The sequence below is a fragment of the Sus scrofa genome, chromosome 1 (genome assembly GCF_054392235.1).
Source record: "Sus scrofa isolate SSC_HxYL_T2T_F1_AM1 chromosome 1, Sscrofa_HxYL_maternal_Yorkshire_Landrace_v2.0, whole genome shotgun sequence".
Classification (NCBI taxonomy): domain Eukaryota; kingdom Metazoa; phylum Chordata; class Mammalia; order Artiodactyla; family Suidae; genus Sus; species Sus scrofa.
The window spans coordinates 36,068,927-36,091,258 of NC_139383.1; the positions used below are offsets into that span (position 1 = coordinate 36,068,927).

The 22,332-nt window shown below is 39.6% G+C and overlaps 1 protein-coding gene and 1 long non-coding RNA gene across 10 annotated transcripts in view; one reads left to right on the forward strand and one right to left on the reverse strand.

Annotated features, from left to right (window-relative positions):
• RSPO3 (R-spondin 3) overlaps positions 1-21,975 on the reverse strand; it is an 82,055-nt gene extending 60,080 nt beyond the window's left edge. Inside the window, exon 1 of one of the 2 annotated variants that reach the window (XM_085025003.1) lies at positions 21,353-21,975. In XM_085025003.1, coding sequence (XP_084881129.1) covers positions 21,353-21,449 — 97 coding nt within the window. In that variant the 5' untranslated portion in view covers positions 21,450-21,975. 2 annotated transcript variants of the gene reach the window in all.
• The window catches only part of LOC110260187 (uncharacterized), a 330,158-nt gene continuing 328,475 nt past the window's right edge, over positions 20,650-22,332 (forward strand). For all 8 annotated transcript variants that reach the window (XR_014804125.1, XR_014804118.1, XR_014804142.1 and 5 more), the window contains exon 1: positions 20,650-20,918. This is a non-coding gene — a long non-coding RNA (uncharacterized LOC110260187). The remainder of the gene's footprint in view (positions 20,919-22,332) is intronic.

The following is a 22,332-nucleotide window of genomic DNA, read 5'->3' on the forward strand; positions in this document are numbered from 1 at the left end:
AAACAAACCTTACGATTTTGGGGGCAGCCAATATAATTATTTTACAGCATCTCCTCATGTTGAAAACCTTAAAATATCTCCCTGTAGTGAATGTAAATCTGTCTTTCAGATATTTCTATTATCACAGAGCACACCCAATAAGTTTCCGTTTTCTTTAAGACAGTTTGTCAAAAAATGCTTGGTGCTTTGGATGGAAAGATGGATAAGACCTAGGAGCTCCAAGTTTGACAAAAAAAAAAAAAAAAAACTATAAACCAGATTGAGTCAGTGTGGTAAACATTGTGTAAAAAGCCAGGCAAAAGGAAACAACTAACCACCTGGGAACACCTACTTGGGAGACCTGATGTTTGAGCTGGATTTTGAGAAATAAGGAGAAACTGGGTGGGGGTTTGAATTTAATGTTACATGCAATTTGGAGGAATTGTTTATGGACAAATCAGTCACATGATCTAATTTGGTTTTAAATAAATATTATCTGATGGAGAGAAGAATCACAGGAAAGGAGAGACCAAAAGTTAAGAGAGTCAGTATGATTTTATGTTCTGTACTTCACATTGCTGTTAACTGAATTACAGCAGCATTAATGGAATGCAAGAAAAAAAAAAGCATGGATTTTAAAGTTATTTTCAAAGACGACTGGGCAGCACTGATGGGATCAATTTTCAATGGACAAATGAAGGAGTAATAAATATTGATTTGGGAGTTTCTAACTTGAAAGATTAGGCAAAAATGATGTGGTTAACTGAGATAAGGGGATTCAAATATCAGACTAGGATATCTGACTGAGGGAAGGAGAAAAGCAGGTAAAAATTATTGTTTATTTTGAGGTCCTAGGGGTCTTGGGGCTTGGGCTTATCTTATTCTCCTTTTGTACCCTAAATACATAGTGCAAGACTAGGCAATGAACAGGTTCATCGTAAATCATAAAGAATAAATAAACGCTCTCGTTTTTTTTTTTTTTTTTTGGTTTTTTTTTTTTTTTTTGTCTTTTTAGGGACACACCATGGCATATGTAAGTTCCCAGGCTAGAAGTCAAATCAGAGCTATAGCTACCAGCCTATGACACATCTACAGCAATGCAGGATCCAAGCCATATCTGTAACCTACCCCACAGCTCTTGGCAACACCAGATCCTTAACTCAATGAGCGAGGCCTGCATCCTCAGCATCTTCATGGATGCTAGTCAGTTCATTACCACGGAGACACACCAGGGACTCCTAAACTACCTTGTTTTATTTAAAAAAACCAACAAACAAAAAACTCGTGAGTCACCTGGAGTTTTGATGCCTTGACAAGGATCATCTTGCATTAGTGGCACTCTTCAGGGTTTTTTGGTTTGACCAGAATATAAAATTTATGGAGAGAATAGAAGGAAGGAAAAGTTAAGACCAAACATAAAGAGCATAAATAGCAAGCCAAGGAGCTGACTGTGATGATAACAAAGAAACATCATGATTTTGAAAGGCCATGGAACTTTAGGAAAAGTTGTTCATGCATCATAGGAGTTCAGAAAACAAATGCTTGGGGCATGCTTGCAACCCAGCAGTTCAATCATCACACCTGAGCGTGTATGAATTTAGGTATGGAATCCAGGAGTTTCCCCAAACCGAAGAAAACTGAAATACTGAAGCTGAGCATAATTTTTTTTTTGAGCATAATCTCTTAGAGCATCAATATCTTATTATATTTTCCAGTGTTTGAGATCATTTTCTGATGTTCATTTCTGTGTGATTAGTCATTGTGGTGAGAGGTCCTGGAAAGTTAGACATGAATATTGCCCAGAGCAGGAGCAGAGACACCTGACTATTATTCCTCTGATTTTCCTTCTTCCCCACTGGATGAAACAAATGTTCCTGAGGTCTATGATAACTGATCATTCTACATTGAGACTACAGAGCCAAAAGCTTCAATAACAAAAAGATATCTAACATCGTTCATTTTCCATCATACCCCTATAGGTATGTTACTTTGAGCACTGGATCACCAGAGGCTTTCTGATCAATTTTAATCAGGGATCTAAGTTCAAGATTTTAATTCATCTAACAAATAAAAATGAATTATTATAGACGGTGAAACAGCAAAATGGGAAACTATTTTTCTTTATAATTTTATAAGATAGTGTATAGCTATGAGTATTTTTAGTTTCTTTGAGCTTATCAAAGCTTAAGATTTTATTCTTAGATTAAAACCATTTTTGTTTAGTCTTTTTTTTCTTTGTCTTTAAAGTTTAAATATATTTGATATATTACACTGTATAAATTTAAGGTGTGCAACATATTAATTTGATACATTTATATATTGTAACATGATTGCCATTGTAGCAATAATTAGCACCTCTATTACATTACATAATTATTCCTTCTTTTTAGTAGTTGGTATTGTCTTTATATTTCTTTTTTTTCCTGAACATTATTTCCTTCCTTTCTTTTTTTTAAATTAGAGTATAGTTGATTTACAGTGTTGTATCAGTTTGTGCTGTACAGCATCGTGACCCAGTTATACAGATACATATATTCTCTTTCTCACACCATCTACCATCATGTTCTATTCCAAGAGACTGGGCATAGTTCCCTGTGCTATGCAGTAGGACCCCACTGCCCATCCATTCTAATGTAATCATTTGCATCTTCCAACTCCAAATTCCCTGTCCATTACTTCTTCTCCCCCTCCCCCTGGCACAAGTCTGTTCTCTCTGTGGTCTGTTTCTGTTTTGTTGAAAGGATCATTTGCTCCATATTTTATATTCCACATATAAATGATATCATATGGTATTTGTCTTTCTCATTCTGACTTCATCCAGTATGAGAATCTCCAGCTTCATCCATGTTGTTGCAAATGGCATTATTTTGTTCTTTTTTTATGGCTGAGTAGTATTCCATTGTACATATGTACCCATCTCATTTACCAATTGCATCAAAAAGAATAAAATACCTAGGAATAAACCTACCTAAAGAGACAAAAGACCTGTTCTCTGGAAACTATAAGACGCTGATGAAAGAAAACAAAGATAACACAAACAGATGGAAACATATACCATGCTCTTGCATTGGAAGACTCAATACTGCCAAAATGACTATACTACACAAGGCAATCTACAGGTCCAGTGCAATTCATATCAAATTACCAAGGACATTCTTCACAGAACTGTGACAAAATATTTCAAAATTTGTATGGAAACACAAAAGTCCCTGACTAGCCAAAGCAATATTGAAAAAGAAAAACAGAACTGGAGGAATCAGACTCTCTGACTTCTATCAAAGGTACAGTTATCAAAACAATATGGCACTGGTGCAAAGACAGAAATGTAGATCAATGAAACAGGATAGAAAGCCCATAAATAAACCCAAGCACCTTTGGTCAACTAATCTATGACAAAGGAGGCAAGAACATACAGGGAAAGAAAGATAGTCTCTTCAATGAGTGATGCTGAGAAAAATGGACAGTGGCATGTAAAAGAATGAAATTAGGACATTCTCTAACACCATGCACAAAAATAAACTCAAAATGTTCAGTCTTAATAAATTAGCTTATTTGGAATGCTCTTCCCTCAGAATTCCTGCCCCCCCACCGCCTTTCAGGATGAGCTCACACATGGATATTCACATGGGAAATAACTTAAAGATCTATCAATTCACCTTATCAGCCAATAAAAAGAATCTCCTCCATAACAAAGATTTTCCCTAACTTACATGCCTTTATTGTCAAATCCACAAAATTACACTAATAGTAGGAACTTCACAGGAGATAAATGGGGATTCTGGCAGTTTAGGAAAGGCTGCAGACTCGTAGTAAAACAAAACAAATATTTTACTATCAGAAATCCAAAGGCGAGTTTTACCACCTACTCTGTTTGTGATACTATACAAGTCACTTAGCACCTTTGAGCTTTATCTGTAAAACAAGGATGCTAAAATGTGTTCTGCTCATTTCACAGGGGTATTAAAAAAATCAAATAAGACAAAGATGAGAAAGTGCTGATAAGCTGTGCATAATTATATTGACACATTATTGTTAATAATGAGCATAATGGCACTTTACCAACTCAGGGCCAGATTTGAACTCAAGCATTGTGAGGAATAAAATAAGAATACATTTGATGAGAAAACTGACAACTGTATTTGAAGATAGTATGGATAATTGGTTTGTTTTTTTAAAGTGTGCCCTATTGTGAGTCCTATTAGACTAGGGCAACAGGTTATAGGAACTTTTTTTTTTTTAGGGCCACACCGGTGGCATATGGGAGTTCCTAGGCCAGGGGTCTAATCAGAGCTACAGCTGCAGGCCCATACCACAGAAATGAAGGATCCGAGCCACATCTGCAACCCACACCACAATTCACAGCAATGCCAGATCCCTGACCCACTGAGCGAGGCCAGAGATTGAACCCACATCCTTATGGATATTGGTCAGATTTGTTTCTGCTGTGCCACAATGGGAACTCCCAGTTATAGAAACTTTTTAAGGTTTAGATCTCAGGGAGTAAGAAAATAAAAAAGAGATTGTGAAATAAATATCCAGTGAACAGATAATTCTCCTTGAAATAACCATTAATTAAACAAATAAGAATCAGATTGCCAGAAGATCCACAGAGCGGTTCCCTGGAATGTCAGTCCTTGGAACCATCTGCTATGTGGTGTTTGGTATCACAGACTGGCCCCAGGAGTTGTTGCTACTCTTGGCTCCACTGCGAAATGACTGTAGTCAAGTCAAGTAACTTAATTCTCTGGCTTCTCCTTTTCCTCTTAAGTAACATGAAGGGTTTATGCTACATACCTTATCCCCCTCCCCCCCATCTTCCTACCTTTTAAAATATGTTGCACACTTAATCCACAAGGCTCTTTCACATTTTCTACTTCAGCAAATGGCACCATCCATCGGCTAAAGCCGAATATACAGGAGCACCCCTTACTCCCATCTCCAATCTCCTTTCCTCTGAACAGAGCTCACCTCTTCCCATTTCCCACCACCACTTCTGCTCCCACTCAGCAATCTTGGAGGGACCTTTTAAGAACAGTAATTATGACCTTATCAGGTCCCAGCTTTAAAAATATTTTAAAGTCTTCTCATTAGTCTTCCCAAGTAACCTCTTCTGTCAATTAGCCCAATTTTCTCTCTTACCCTCACTTTTTGTATGAGGAGACAGGTTAGGAGCTCCGTCTCAGTTGCAAAAAGAGAACTTCCCTCATTTAAACTTTCTCTGGACTTCCCCTTTAATGGGCTTAATGAAAAGCAGAGTGGAAAGGGGAAAGTTATGCTCTGGGTCAGACAGAGATCTAGATGTACACTTAGTTCTACCCTGTCTGCCCATGTCATTTTGACCTGTTTATTAATTGTTTTAAGCCTCAGTTTCTTCATTTCTAAAACAATTAACTATATATCATGAGATTGATGCGGAGGTTAAGTGAGATAACATACTAAACACCTGATAGTCACCCTTCTTTACTCAAAACCCTTCATAAGTTAGTAATAACATACAGAAAAGAACTGGGTTGTTTTTCATGTCTGAATTCTGGCAACTAACAAGCTATCAATTGATGTTAGAAAAGATTACTAACAGACTTACAGAAGAAATCCAAATGACTTGTTGCAATGCATTTGTTAAACTTGTGCTTTAAGTAGATTGGATTGTATGTTCCATGTGGTCAAGGGGTTACCATAAAAGGTTTGAAAAATGCCTCTGAGGGATGGACAAAAATGCACTATTTTTAAACTACAATATTTTAATGTTTGTTTGATAAAAGTAATTCCAGTTAATGAACTGGTGTGAAAGTTCAACTATAGAAATTATTCAGTGCCAAAAATGGAAATTTGCTCAGCTAAACCATGCCACTCCATTACAAGCTTTACCTAACAATGCCAACTATGTTCAGAGTTTGCAGAGCAAACTTCCTATGATTGTCACAAACATCATGTTCTATGATGACACCTATTCATTGGTCATAAATTTTCAAACAAGAAAATACTGGGAGGTCCAATAAATTCTGAAGTTTTTAGTTTATCTTTCTTCTACCTTCCTGCTTCTTCTTCACATGATGTCTAATATCTTTGTTTTCCAGAGAAAAATCTGGGTGTTCATTAAGCTTATTTGTAAACAATCTAATTTTCAGTTCTATTTAAATGAGCCTTAAAAAGAAAAGTTACACAGCTTAGAAAGAGTATCTAACAGTTCTAACTATCTGAAGTTGAATATTGTTTCATTATGGTTACTTTTTTTTTCCTCCCTTAACCACAGTGGCATGTTACAAGTGCAGGTTTCATAAGCATTTTGCTCATGTTTGTAATTCCAGCACATACTAAATGTTCAGTAAATAGCTGTTGTAGCTGTTGTGTGAATGAACGTATTTATGCTATTTTAATTAGGACTAAGTTTAATTTTAATTTTTCCCTATACTTTTCTCCCAACACAACTTCTTTTTCATTTGTTAGCTTTTTAAAAATATGATCTAAAACACTTTATGAAAGTACAAAGAGAAACTTGTTCTTTTGAATTCAAGCTCTAACTCCACATTCTTGAAGTTTTGATGGACGGCTGTCTAAGGTTAGAGAATATTACAAGAAGGAAAGGGAAAGCTCTTTGATTTTACTGTTAGAGGGACTTCAAGATCTGTCTCCTGCTTTCAAACAAATGAAAGATTGAGTCAGATTTTATAGTGGATGCAACTGAATTACAGAGTAAATGATTTGTCTAAATTATGTAGCAGAGTGTTAATTAAAAACCAACCCACCTGCCCTCTAATGTGGCATTTCTCTAACTATAACCCAAACTCACAAAGATCAAGATTATAAAAAGGCAATGAGAAAGATATTATTTTCCGTCAACAAAGTTTATGAAGTTTCCATTTCATCTCCTTTGAATCTCTTTTATTATTTTCTTGGCTAAATCATCGATGAATGCAGGATTCAAATGGAATTCAGTTTGAGACTCAACAGTGTTTGATTGTTATTACACATTAGAGGCAAAAAGCATGTAACAACATTATTTACATACCATCTTTTTTTTTTCTAAAAGGCTTTTCAGCAGAAAAAAAATTAATGTAATGTAAAAAAAAAATTCTACTCCTGTAAAGAAGAAAAATTTACATATACTAGTGAGAAATCTTAGATTGTGACTTATCAATAAAGGAACAATTAAAATTCATGGCTTTTTATATTTTAGTAAAGGCCTTAAATCTGCAAGGGAAGGAGGAAATAATAACTGATATATTATTATATCATATATATTATATGTATGCCTTTTCTAGTCAAGTCTCACAGTAATCCTCAATACCATAGATTTAATTTGAAATTCAGTCAATGAAACCTCTGACGTTACTTAGCTGTGTAATCCCCTGGTGTATAAAAACACTTGAAAATGCCATGCAAACAGGAAAAGTACAGAAGTGGAATACTGGTGAGCTTTCACCCCTTGGGGCTAGGGTACCACCCTGTTTTAACAAGTGATATTTGATACAAACATTAGAGCTTGGCTGTTATCCCTTTAGATAGTTCTTGAATAATAACATAGAGACCAGAACTTACATCAGATAGGATCTCAGATGTATTACTTCACTTTGATGGGAATATGGAGAAATAACCAAGACCTGTATTTGAACTGGCAGGGTGATAGAACAATCTGTAATGCCTGCGCCTTACTTTTTATTAAACCATTAAAACACCAGTAGTCAATTTTCACTATTTTCCATTTAAATTAACTCATTTCCCCTACCTTCTGTGCACATTAAAACATGTCATCTCTCTGGTGATAACTTAAAATAATATTTTGCAGTTCAGGTTACATAGAGTTCAATCTAATTCCTGTCTTGATTCTTTTTCCCTTAGTCTTTTCTCCAGTGTACAGTGTTGGAATCTGTGCATCAGACAGCATAAGGCCTGTTGTTGCAAACATTAATAAGATCTATCATTTTGGAACAGTTACTTACACTTTGTTTCATCTCTAATGGAAAGGATTTCTCTAAATATTTACACCAGAACAGTTGTCAGAATGAATCCTGCAAAACTGCTGGCACACTCCCAGGAGCAGGGGGCTGGTGGGGGAGGGGAGGGGTGATTCCTGGTCCTTGGTGATATAATTTTAAGCAGTCTTGGATTTTCAGGAAGTTGCTTGCTAGAATATGAAGAGTCTGTATTAACAAAAAGGTCCTTCAATGTGTAGACCAATTCAAGTAAAGTATTTGAATAGCCACTTTCATTTATTGCTCTTGTAAAAATGGTTCTCCATTTGCTTCGGGTTTAAAGTAAAGAGATGGTTTGGGTTTCAGAGACCCAACAAATAAACTGTATATGAGGAAAGAAACTTGTCAAGAAGTGTGAAGAAATACCAAAATTATTTTATGCAATGGTTTTCAAGGTGCTTAATATATAGACATGACATGTTCCTTCCAAGAATTGCTAAGTGAGAGAGCCAGCATTCAAGAAGGGAGACAGGAGAGAAGTGAAATCTGCTGAGATATATGCCAAGATAAATGCAGCAGTGTTTTATAAATTAACTCGGCTGTCTGTGTGTTTGTTTTTTCTTTGGAAGAGTCTAAAATTAAGTCTGTTCAACTCATCCTAGCCATGGTTTAGAATTTGAGGAGTGGATGAGGCAGTGACTTTGGGCTAGGAAGGATAGAGAAAATATCTTGCAATTTTGGAAAATCTCGGAAATTTTCATTTGAAGTGTATTCTTATCTGATGAACAATAGTACTTCTGCCCCCAAGTTTGTGAATTAAGTCGTCTGGTTTAAAAATTATTACACAGTGGCTTCTGGGATTGTAGGCTCTCCATTTATAATATGGGCAATATATTAAGTTCTGAGGCAAACTGTCTTTAATGAATTCCTGGAATGTCAGTGAGGTGTCTAGGTAGGTGCTAAGTAGCATGAAAATGGTTGGAGGTTCCTTTTGTTGACTTTCTTATGTGCTTAGAAATTAAACTTTGAGGTATGGGCACACGATGCTCACAAGTCTGGAAACACACATGAATCAGGGCTGGGTCCTGGAGGCTCTGTACTGGGTAGAATGGCACATGCTATTGATTGTACTAGGGCCAGTATGCATTGGCATGATCCTGCAAGTCTAATTGGCTTCCAAGGGTATCTCACTGATCTATGTTAGAATCTTGGATTTACATCAAGCTCTGGACCGAACTGGAAAGTTGGATGGATATCTTAGAAATATGCTATAGGAAAGAGGCCCCTTTAAATTATGAGTTTTTGTGGAGGGGATTAAGAGTTATCTTGAGGAAGGCATGAAATGAGTGTGTGAATTGAGGCCAGAGGGACTAAGGAGATGACCTCAGGACTCTATTTCTTGTTACCAAATAAGAATGAGGATCCTAACCCTAACCCTAACCCTAACCCTAACCTTTCTTGTTACCAAATAATAATGTGAATCAACAAATTAGTCATGAACGGGAAAATAAGACTGAATTCTTTTTTTTTTTTTTTTTTTTTTTTGCTTTTTAGGGCCGCACCTGTGACATACGGAAGTTTCCCAGGCTAGGGGTCCAATTGGAGCTGCAGCTGCTGGTCTACACCACAGCCACAGCAATGTGGGATCTCATCTGTGTCTCTGATCTACACCACAGCTCACGGCAATGCTGGATCCTTAAACCACTGAGTGAGACCAGGGATCGAACCCCCATTCTCATGGATACTACTTGGATTCATTACTACTGAGTCACAGATGGCAACTCCCAAGACTGAATTCTGTAAGAAACAAATATTCAGCAGCTTCAATATGTGCTCTTTTGGTTTGTAGCCAAGCAGTATTTGTTTATATCTTTTGTATTTCATGGCAGAAACTCTCTGCCATTTAAAGTAGTGGGACAAGTAAACGCAGGTCATGGTTTCAGTGCTAAGTTTCTCCAAATTAGGATTCTATTCTTAAATCAGCTTGTGGTCAGATCTGAGATCAAAGAAAATCAAATATATGGCCACCAAATTAGTAATATTGTGTTGACAGCAGGTCTTTATAACCCTTTTGTATACACAGGGCATGAGGTCAGGGTTTATTTGCTCAGTTTTACCTGGAGATTGCCAGGTGCCAGAGATGGCTGGCCAGATAAAGAATCTGAATCTGACTGCCTGTCTGCCTTTTTGTGGATTTAAATAAGCATTATCACCCATCCCCAGGTTTAAACAAAGACAGTCTAAGGTCTAAGGTCATAGGAGTACTGAAATATACCGATGTCATTCTGATTCATAGGAGAATGTGAAACTTACCACATTAAGGACAATGATCAGTGGAAACTCTGCATCTTTGTTCAATTAAAGATCTAGCACATGAGGTGACAGAGTATCCTTTTAGGATATTTGATGCAATGCCAATAGTTTCAAAGGTGAAATTTCACTGAGGTTATTAAGCATAAATATATTTGTGCTACTTGAATATTTCTCTATAGAAAGGATTAACAATCTTCTAATTTCAATACATTGAAAGCTTGGAATCAGAGCACCACTTAGTGCTTAATAATTATTGTAACACAGGTACTGACAGCACCCCATTTCAAGGTGGTATTGTTTTCAGTAAAAAAAAGCCCTTAGTTTGCCCTGTGCTTTTTCCTAGCTCTAGAGGTTTAAGAGCACCTGTCCTGGTGTAATGTACTACTATTTTCTTATTTTCAAATGTAGCTTTAGTGATATTATATCTAAATTGACCTTAGGATGTTTACAAAGGTCCTTTCCCTTCCCTTCCCACTCTAATCAGACACCCCTGTACAAAGACTCAGACTAAATTCCTCGGGTTCCTTTATCTACTCAGGAAGGGAGGAGAAAAACTTGCAGTGATGACAGCAGGACTTATGTGTGCACTTGCCTTCATGCAGGCAGACAAGGTAGTTTATAAGATGATGGTGATTTGAACCGTGCACGTATACTGGCGGCGTATTTCCATCTCTTGCATGCTTAGGGTGAATAACCTATTGAGGAAAAAAAATTGGTGGAAAAGCATTGTTTTCTGGTGGATTTCCTGCTCTCTGTAACTCATGATTGCTCCCAATCTCTAGGGACAAGTAACTAGGTCTGACCACGGAGCAATGGCTCAAGCATGCTATGATGACCTCCTCCTCAAAAGCCTGGCTTTCCTCAGTCTAATTACTTTTGGCAATTGTGGTTATTGGGATTTGGCCTAGTGACTCACTAGAACCCAAATTCTCCCAAGGAGCCCCCTTAACAAATGGAATTGAGTCTGACAGGAAGCCCAAACTTCCACCTCACTTTTACATGGAGTACTTGCCCTGGTTTATGGCAAGGTTTGAACACCGTTTGTGGACGAGAAAAGAATAATAAACAAGATTTAATGAAGATAACCACTAAAGAAGAGCACATTAGGAGCGAAGTAAAAACAGTCAAGTTCAAGAATAAACAACCTACTGCAAAACTTAACCCATTACAATAGAGTTAAAACTAAGCTATTTATAGTAGTTTCACTGATCACCAGTAGTATCTAAAGTTAGGCAGGAACTGTAGAAGCTATAAAAGAAAAGGATGTTTATTTCTTATTAGAGGCCATTTTCGAACCATTTCTCTTTTCCTGAAAACAAAGAGGACTCTAGGGCACATTACCAATTATCTGGTAAGACATGAAAACAGTTGTTTATTATTAAGTAGCTTTGCAAAAAAATTTCTGGTACGGCTGATGCCCCATACCCTCTCCTATTCACTGTCTTCCTCACACCTGGCATAGTTCAAGCAGCAAGAACACTGGCTCTGATTACACCTCCCCTGGGAGCAGTGTTCCCACCCGTGAAGCCAGTAGCAATATCTGTTAAACTCACCATCACGTCCTACTATGTGCACTTGGCTATCTCTTCTTGACCTCTTTGGCTGAGCCAGTTCTCCATCAGATGGTCTGGTCTGCACTAGTCGGTGCCCCAGGTTAAACAGTACTCTCTTGATAAACAATCTGGTGCTAATCACACTGCTTTATATTTTAAACTACAATTTGTTTCAAATGACACATATCTCATCTCTCTTATCACATGCCATACAAGTCTATTTTGTCTGTCTCACTGTCATGAAACTGGCATTGTTTTCAACAGTTGCTCAGCTGGAAGAGTTATCCTTGAATTAAGAGTCTAGCAGCACTTCCCAGTCTTGGCTGTACCTTAGAATCACCAGGACTGTTTTTGAAAATGCCGGGAGATTGTTCATTTGGTCTAGGGTGGAGTATGGCTTTTTTTTTTTAAGATCCCCAGGTGATTCTAATTTGAAAATAGGGTTGGAAATCACTGTACCAAGGCCCATAAAGCAAGAATTCAGAGTGGAGGTTACTGTTAATGCTCATGCTAAAAATAATATAAATAAGAGATTTTATGAAGCACCATAAAGATAAATTTTCTGGATAAAGAAACCTAGCCAGTGAAATGTCTATTGTGGTTGTAAATTACATAAAGGATTTTGATATTTAACTGCAAAATTACAGACGTTGCTCACATTCTCATGCCTTAGTTAATCTTCTCTTGGAACTGCACACCATAGATGGGAAGACAAATCTTAGTGTATTTCATATAAACTGTGCTATTCTACTGCTTCTAATGAAAAAAGCACCAAATTTTTTTGCTCAAACACCATAAATAGGGCAGTTTAGGAAAGAGGAAAATGGGCAGAGAAAAGAAAGATATGGGAGAAAGTATTAGAATACCAGATGCAACCTCTAAAGTAAATGTTTGAAGAAGACTTGCGGTTTGTTAAATGAGGAGGAAGAGATAATCAGCAAAGACAGAGTGAGGGAAAGAAAACGTAGAGTGAGGTTTGAGAAAGTACTCCCATGACTGCTTCAACTACCAATCCCAATAGTTGAGGAGACATGAAAAAGTTAGGGAAGGACACGGGCTTTGGAGTTCCCAGGTCCACCATGTCTTCCTTGAGTGGACTTAGCAACTGACATGGGACCACTGGCACCTGCTTTAAAGGGAAAGTGTGAGGACTGAGTGTGACAGTATTTGCAAAAATATCAAGGACAGAGTCTCGCACTCACAGGTGATTAAAATTTAAATAATAATCATCATCACAACGCTCACTTTAACAAATAAATAAATATAAATATATCTTAAGACAGAATGTATGTCACTATAACAGTGGCTCTAAGAACTATCAAGGTGTAGTCTGCCATGAGGTATCTACACAGATTAGCATAATATTTTACCTCTTGCTTATCATCTATATGTGACTGACATAGCCTCTTCTTATACAACAGGCTTTGTCAAGATGACTGTGTTCCCTCCATTGTATGAGGGAACATAATAATGAGAAACGAGCTGCTCTTTTTATTACCAACTTATCAAGCATACGTTAAGAAAATTGTTCTAAAATAAGCAGTTCACAAATTCTGTTATTTTATATTGTGTGGTAGTGGTTTATATTATGTGGTTGTAAAATGGGGGCTGCTTTACCACTTACTCTCAGGAATGTGCTTTGTATTGGGGTATAATTATAAATATGCTTACCAGCTCGTTTTTCTGAGGACAATTTTTGGGAGTGAATACAGTGCGCTGAATTATTGTATATCTTAGACAGATGTTTTAAGGTAACTAAATCTAATCTCATTTTCTAAATGCACTAGAAGATACAACCTGCCTCTGGATAGTAAAGGTTCAACTTGACTAGGAGAAGAAACAGAGGGTGTGGAACCTGGGTTACTGAGGTTAGACGGTTACTTGGTGGGGATGTTGTAGACATGGTCCACATATTATATAAACAGACCAAATTCCTTCAAGTTTCACCCCATCCTGGGATTTTCTTAGCAGGGTACACTTTCTCAAGAAATCTTCTTAAAAGTAGAATGTGAAGAGTAGATGTTTAGATCTAAGTGGAATGATGTAAGAAATCATTTTTACACCTAAAGGAAACTTGTCTTTCCTTATTTTACTATATAGTTTTTCAAGTCCCCTAAGATCCATGGCAAAGTAATACAGTTGCACAGGTGATAAGACTTCCAGGTATGATCTTCAGCTGGAAGATCTGGCAATTTAGAATCACAGGTCCCTATGCCAGCGATCATTCTCTTATGTGATACGAAAAAGGCTATAAAAATGAGAAACTACAGTTAAGGATACATTAAACTCTTTAAAATAGATGAACTACCTTAACGCAATTAATCTTGATAGTACCTATAAGAGTGAGTCTCAGTGTTAGCACTGCAAACATTTTAATAATAAACAAGGCTCCACTAGATCTCTATCTCATGCATTCAACTGTCCGCTGTATGTAAGGAACTCCAAAATACTTATCTTCAGCACCTAAAACTCTGAAATTTTGATTCAGAATTACTAAATGCCCTCCTGGCCCTCAGAGTAAAGATAATTCAAAAGAAAAATAAGTAGTTTCCTACCAAATCTGCTTCTCCTACTTTCCCACTCATTTTGGTTACTGTTTTTCCATTTACCCAGACCTGAGTCCTTATTCTCCAGAGTTTAGTGTCAGATATGGTCCTTTTCCCCTTTTCTTTAATATGCACTCTTTGGCTCAGTCAGTCACTGTTAGAGCCCAGGGTTTATAACTTTAAACCGGGGCCACTGTAATTGTTGCCTCCATCCCAATACAGACCACTTATGAAATCCTGTCATGGCAGGGAAGTCCTGAAGCATCTCTGTATTTGGGATACCAAACTAGCTTCTTGTGAGTCTAAGCTGAGTAGACTTGCTGAGGATAGATTCTGCAGATTGATGCCATGGCTATGATTTTTAGGCATTAGAAACTGTAATGGATGGGGAATACCATAATTAATTCAGGCTCTAGTTTGATAAGTTACTGACTTAATTTTATAAGATGAGTTTACTCATGATAAATGAGTACTTATATTTGTTTGTATTCTTAATCTTCATCCACTAAACTTAGTTGAATAAAACAACTAAGCTTAGAAGGACTAACTTCTCAGTCACGGTTCATGTTCTTATATTAAAAGATGAAAAACTGAAGAAACTATAAGAACCACAGATCTAAATTTTTAACCAACCATCTCACTTCACAGATAAGGAACTGCATCTTAGTGTGGTAAAGGGACTTTCTTGGGTTATTCAGATATTACTGGTAACGCTAGACCCAGAACTCAGGTCCTCCTCTTCTCAGTTTACTTCTCCCTACTTTTCCTTCTACTTCTCAGTCTCCTTTTACTTTGGGAATTCTCCCTCAATGAATTTGTAGGTCCCTCTCTACCATAAATTTATGACATTTGCTGCTATCCATCAAGTTTTCAAAGGTCAGATGGGAGCTTTTTCAAGGTAATAGTTTGAAGAATAGGTTAGATTCTTGAAAAAAGGCATAAAACATAAAGAAGTTAAAACCTATTCAATATGTATGTAATTGGGCAATCATATCTTTTAGTGCCATTGAGTTTTCTATAAAAAACTCCCAGAAGAATTTTTAGTGACAGCAGATGGTAACTAGGAATCTTGCCAAGATTACAAATAAGGCAGAAATCCTCTTATCAGATAAAGAGGCACCTGCAGCCATGTTTTTTTTTAAATGAATTTTTGATATTCAAAATTTTAATATATAAAAAGAATTCAGATATTTTGCTTAAAAGCTCCATGTTTTTGAAACACCTTTGGAGCAGAAAATGGGATTTCCTAGCACTCACTGGTATCCTCAGCACCCTCACAGTCTTTGAGAATGGAACATTCCATTCTTTTCAGTATTGTTGGATAAGTACTTTAATCAGAATGATAGTAATATTCTTGAATGGAAAGATCTGACAGAATTAAGTAAATATAAAAAATTGGCAGTATCTTTTACAGATGTGTATACTTTCTGTGTTTTGTATACTTTTCATGTTTTGTTAAAGTGTAACTGCAAAGCAATTTCAAACTTGGCTGGCCAACAAATGGTACATTTCAAGGTAATCCAATAATTTTAAACCTTAAGAAAAAATTCATCATTAAGAAACCCACATTTTTCATAAAAATCAAAAGCAAGGCAAAAAAATCTATATAATTTATGATGCAACACTTTTTCAAGTGCTCAGTCTCAAAAGATTGCCAGTGTACAATGCACTGTTCAGAGAAGAAATAGTCCCAACTAAGTAAAACATATAATTTCAACACACTGTCTTACATGATCCTTACCATGCTCTCAAAACTGAATGATGTTTTCCTAATGGTAACCAAAGTTGATTCTTACATTTCATGAAACATAATACCCACTCTGATGGCATTTCAAGAATTCACTACTTGGAAAAGGATGTTTTGGGGGCTGGGGAGAGTGAATAGTAAGGAAGTGGGAAGAGAGGTTAGGACTACATCCAAAATGAAACATTTGGATAGAGATAAGGGGGGAGGCAATATAGTTTTGTAAATTGCTGTATGTAGAATAGTTTTATTTTTTGATAGTTCATTCTTATAATTGCAGAGGGATCCTGTGGTCTTAACTCTCCATAGGGTTCTGACAACTCCACACCGTATTCTATCACCAATGCATAGAATTCAAAAGAACTATTTCATGTTTTAAAAAGATTAATTATTTAACTAGAAAATATTTAAGACATTCAGTAGCAACCCGGAGATCTCTGCCCAGATTAAAATAGTCTAAAGTGATCAGATGACTAATAAATTTGTTTTGCAGTGCTGTGGCAAGAGTTTCCCCATAATAACTTGAAAATCAAATTTAACTACATGCTGTAATTTCCTATTCATCACTTTCTGGGGACCTAATTTGTAGAATATTAAATTCAGGAAATATTTAACGGAGAAATGACTCAACCAAATCTATCTACTTACAAGCTGAAATACTGTGCATATTTCATGCTTAAAAAATACTGAAATAATGACATTAAATCAATTTTACATTTATTATATTCTCAATTACTTTATATAGAATAACCTGGGTCTAAAAAGACAATATTCAAAAATTATAGTTCTTAATGTTCCTGGTTAAATCCTCGTATTGAAATGATAATTAAAATAGTATAACCAAGAGATACTTTAAGCAAAATTTTGATAGTGTAATAACGATTAACTTAGAATTCACAAAAATAAGTGTCTTTTGCTTCTATTGAGGTGTTGCCATCACTGTCTAAGAGTTTGAATTTGCAGCTTTGATTCAAACAGATATTATATGATATGTTGCAGAATATACTTTCTCTAGCAAATTTTACTCACATCCCCATTTATGAAACAACGTTTTTCTCAAAAACAAGGTAGACTGGTGGCAAAAGTAGACAGGTGAAAAGTGCATAGTAGCCAATATCCAAACCATAAACTTTCATTCAAAATTAATATTAAAAGATGCATCGTAGAATGAAAGATTTTTGTTTTATAGTTAACCTGTTATTTTCCAGGTTAGTGGTGTAATAATCAAGAGTGTATCAGAATCTCAAAGAATGGCTTAACATCGGAAACCATGTCATGAGCAATGGCCACTGTATTCCAATAAATAAATTATCATTTTATCACCATTAAAATGATTTTCCTTGTGTTCTTACTCCTTTATTTCAAACACCTTTATGAAAGATTTTTAAAAGTTTTATAGATTGCACAATGGGTGCTTTGTAATTACTATGCATACAATGCCTTTTCTAAAACATGTATTTATCTGGAATCTAAGCAATTAAATCAACTAATAGATGGCCTCAAATAAAAAGGATACTACAATGGCATTTGATATGTCTAACAAAAGACTTCTGGCATAATATGATCCTACAAAGTCTTAAAAACCACATAATCTTACTATATATAGCAAGCTTCACTATTACTATCAGATATTTAACTCTTCGACCGTAGTCATTAATGTATAATACATATAAATATCAGTTCAAAAATTTCAATGAGAAAAGCTGATTTTAAACATAGGATAAAATGATGGCCTGGAGACCATCAGATTTATTATTTAACCTGCTTGACATCTTCTCTCTGACATGGATCAGTATATAGCATAACTAGCAGGAGACAAGTCCCCTTTACGAGTTGTATGGCTTTGTACAGGTTATTTAGTCTTTGTTTCCTGGGTTCATTCTCTATAAAATGGAAATATTAAAACCTGCCTCTATACTTCAAGTGGCTCTTTAGGGACCCAAGTGCGTAATTCAAGTGAAAGTGTGGTGCAACTCTAAAGTACTGTGGTTGTTATTATACCACAAATAAAACTTTTAATTTTATTAGTGGATAAGCTAGAACTCAGAGGCTGTCTGTGGCAAATTGCAAAGGAAATGAGTTAAAAACTGGGTTCATGGTTCTTGATTTAACATCTTCTGAAAACATATCTGGTTGAAGATTTTTGAATGAGGATTGCATTTCATTTTATCTTGAATAAATTCAATGTAGTCATCTCTAGGAGCTGTATAAGAACCTAATTAGGTAACAAACTAGGTTATTGGGTATATACTCATCCATAACTCAAAAGATATTTTTTAAATTACAAAACTCCTGTTTAAAATTTTCTTTCTTTTATAAGAGGAAACAAGATCATTAGTTTACAACAAAGTAGAGATAAACAGTGGAGCAACTGCTTGAAGGAAACAAGAGAATACTGATAGAGTATTCTGCTTTATCTGCGGAGTAGCCATGGTTTCTTAGACTTGATAACATTTAACTCAGCAAATGAATATTTTTTGCAAGAAACTTTTCTACTAAAACAATCAAGGGATTATTTTTAAAGCATTGACAAATAGTTCTTACACCTCAATTTTCAATCTATCATTAGCTAAGATTTTAAGTTTAAGAAAGAGAAGCTAGCTGCTTAACTATAGGCCGAAAAGGATATTCTTAAATACTTTAGTTGTCTCTAGAAGGAAAAATAGGAAAGACCATTTTATTTCTAGAATACCTTTGGCTATTTCCTTATTTTTAATTTAAACAACTTTCCTAGTCCTTGCTTTAGAAAACAGTTTTTTTCAGAGATTTTCAAAGAGATGAGTATTGTACACATGCAATTTGACCTTGAATTTCTAGACCTTTAACAAAGATCTCTCCTTACCCTCCACCCTTCCACATTCTTAAAAAAAAAACAAAACCCCAAAACCCAAACAAACAAACCAACCAACCCTACAAACCCCACAAAAAACCAAAAACCATGCTGCACCTGCCAAGACAGTTCCGTCTGTCTCCTCGGAGGACGCAAGGGGTCGCCCCTCTCCCAGGATTGCAAACCCCAGGAGCAAATGCAGACTCAAGTGCGAAGGAGCAAGGAGCATCCCCTGCTAGGAGAGCTCTCACCCAGCCTCAGACCCACAGAATTATCGGAATTTCGATCCAGTTCCACCCTCCCCCCTCTAGCATCCCGGCTACACAACAAGAGGGCGCCTTTGACTTGGCCTTGAGACGGATCAAGGCAGATCAAAAAGCAGATCACCTTTGGACTCTAAATCCTCTCTAGTCTGAGCCTAGAGGAGCACCACCCTCCTCTACTCCCAGAAGACTTGGGGCAGCGTAGCTGGGCAGCTACCTGTACCTCTGTCTTTGTTGGGGGAAGTGGGAACAAGTAGATGGCCAGCTTTTTTCCCTATGTCTTCCATCAGAAACAGGGGCCCCCGAACTGCAATCAGAGACAACTCTTAACACTGACATTCAGCACAATTTCCCTTCCCAGCAACTGGGTGGCTCCAGGCGCTGGGGTCCTCAGTCGGGTGAAGGAGGGAGTGGGCTATGCGCTCCAGGTAAGTGCAGGCTGGAAAAACGATGTAAAACAGGAGGCTGCACTTGTGCCCAGCATCTCTCTCCCCACCGACCTGCGATTCAGTTCCCCAGGCCTTACCCTGCGAGGAGAGGAGGTGGGGACCGCCAGGAACGAGGGCAAGGCTCGAGCCCCAGGCCACTTGTTTTCTGTGGCGGCCGCAAGGCTCGAGGGAAAGGGTGGGTGGAGGAGTTATGAAGAATACAACCATTCAGAGGCCAAGAATAATAAATCTGATGCCCTGACGTGTTTAGATTAGACCCTCCTGCCCCCTGCTACGCGATCCTTGAGTCGTTGAGGCCAGGCAGGAGCCCCTGGCGCTTTGGCTCAGCTAAATTTTTTAAAGGCAATTTTCAGGTGAATCAAACCTTGTCTGCCCCAGGCGAGAGGCACAAAGGGAGCTTTCAGGTGACCCTCACGTCCAGGGACAGGGCACAGACAAACAGCGGAGGAGAAGCGATTACTAAATCTCCATCTACACAAGCCTGTGCTGTGTCCTCAGCGCTGTACCCGCGCTTGCCCGGAGGGGCTTCGCGGGCCAGCGCTCTGAGCTGCTTCTGCGCGCGGGACCAGGCAGAACCAAGTGTCATTGGCTCCCGGGCGGTGGAGTTCCGACCAAGGCAACAGCATCGTTCTCTGTGCCCCGGGGAAAGTTTCTCCCTCCAGCTCCCTTCATGCTGGAGCCAGGGGCGCCCCCGGCTCTATTTGTGAAGGACTCCCTACGCCGGCACCAATGCCAGAGCGGCCAGGGCACCGGGTCCCCCGGGAGCAGGGAGAGGTGCCTTTCTCGCATCTATCTCCTCATCTCTGGAAGACGCCACCTTGAAACAGACCAACCCGAGTCGAGAGTGCCCGGGGAGTGCCGGTTTCATCCTAGCTAGGACACACTGTTTTAAGAAGTCTTCACAAGCCAGCCTTCCAAGTAACTGGAGTCAGGATAACGGGCAGTGAGGAGGCGAGCCTGAGTCTTTAGGGGGACGCCACCCTCAGTTTGTATCTGCGCTTGGGACCCACTTGAAAGGGCCTGAGAGAGTAAAAGCGCTCGCGCGTGACAGGCGAGACTGTAACTGGAAACCCGGCACCTTCGGCTCCCAGCGGCCGGCTCGGCAGTCCTCACGTCCCCTGGAGTGGGACTGCGAGCGGCTCCGCAAGCGCGCAGGCATGCGAGCCCCGCGCGCCCCGCTCGCCCTTCTGTTCCACTCGTGCGTGGCTGGGGGAAGCGGCCGCGCAGGCGCTCGCTTTCCCTTTCCGCGAGTGGCGGGAAAGCGCTTCGTGACCCCAGCACCGCGGGAGGACCCAGCAAAGTCTCCCCACGCGAGGCGGCGACGCAAGGTGAGCGGGCGCCGGGGCCGCGCCTCCCCCGGCGGGAACTCAGTGGTCAGGGGCATCCCGCCTGCCGGGCGTCGGGGGTGCCTGGGGGCTCGAGGTCCCCGCCTGAGTATTCGAGGGAAAGCCCAAATCCCTAGAGCTAGTCTAACGAATGACCGAACTTTTCCGCGAACCTGAAGTTCGAGGGGGTAAGAGCCACCTTGGCGCCGCGTCCGCGGGACTCTAGCACCCAGGAGGATGCGGGGGAAGGGTAGGACACAGAGAGGAAGGCATGAAAGACACCGTCCACCCCGGAGCCTAAACTGTTACCTCCTCTTGAGGCGTGGGGTGGTGGGTGGGAGGACCGCTGCCGCCGGGAGCCGACTCAGGGCAGGCGAAGCGACCCGACAGGTGAACGCGGCGGGAGAGAGCAAACGCGTAAAAAACCCTGCACTTACTTCTTCGCTGGCGCCTTCCCCGGGAGGCGTTTTGGCTGCCGATGTATTCCATAAAGTTCAAAATGATAAAAAACCAAGAAATCAGTCGCAAGTGCATAGTAACCCAGTAATATTTCCCTTCCTTTTCTCCTTTTTCTTTTGATTGTTAATTAATATTGAATGTTTTAGAAATATACGTAGGTGTTAGGCGTATATAGAGAGCGAGAGAGAACCCAAGCAGCGGACAACTTCTCCACTCAGATCCGATAGGCGTGCTGGGGTCGCAAACGAAGCGGGTCGGGTGGTCAGGGAAACCAACTATTGTACTTTCCCCGAGCTAAGGCGGCTCCAGTAGAGTGGCTGTCAATGCCGCAAGTATGGGTTCCAGGAGCAGCTAGCGGCCTCGCCAGGATGGCCGCAGGTATCATGATGTGGGGCGGCAGGGGCCGCGGGCGAGATCCAGGCGGACAGTGGAGACGGTGGCGGCCCCTTGGGCTTAGAGATTGCGGCGGCTGCGGCGGCAGCGGCGGGGGCCCCGAGAGCTGAGGGGAGCGGGCGGCGTCGGCACCGCGGCCATGGCCAAGGGGCGGCGGAGAGACCCCGAGCTGCTTCTTCTGTTCGCGAGCAGGAGCCGCTCCAGTGGTGAAGGGAAGGAGGGAGGGAGGGAGGGAGGGAGGGCCGGGGCGAGGGAGGGGGAGGGGGGCTGGCTGCGGGGGGGCGGGGGGAGCTCGGGGGCGGGGAAGGAAACTGCTGGAGCAACAACCCTGAGCGACCTCAATAACTTTCAATTTCAAGAGGGAAAGAGGGAGCTGGAAAAGTACAGGCGTCGCGATTTGGCAGAGGGACGGGAAGAGGCGCCTAAGGGGTCCCGGGTCTGCGGCGGAGCATCTCTGGACACTGCAGAGAAGGCGGGAGAACGCTAGCCTGGGGGAGTGGGGGGAGTCACTGCGTACCCAGAAGACCCCTCAGAAGGGTAGCTCTCTCGGGGAGAGGTGGGCACG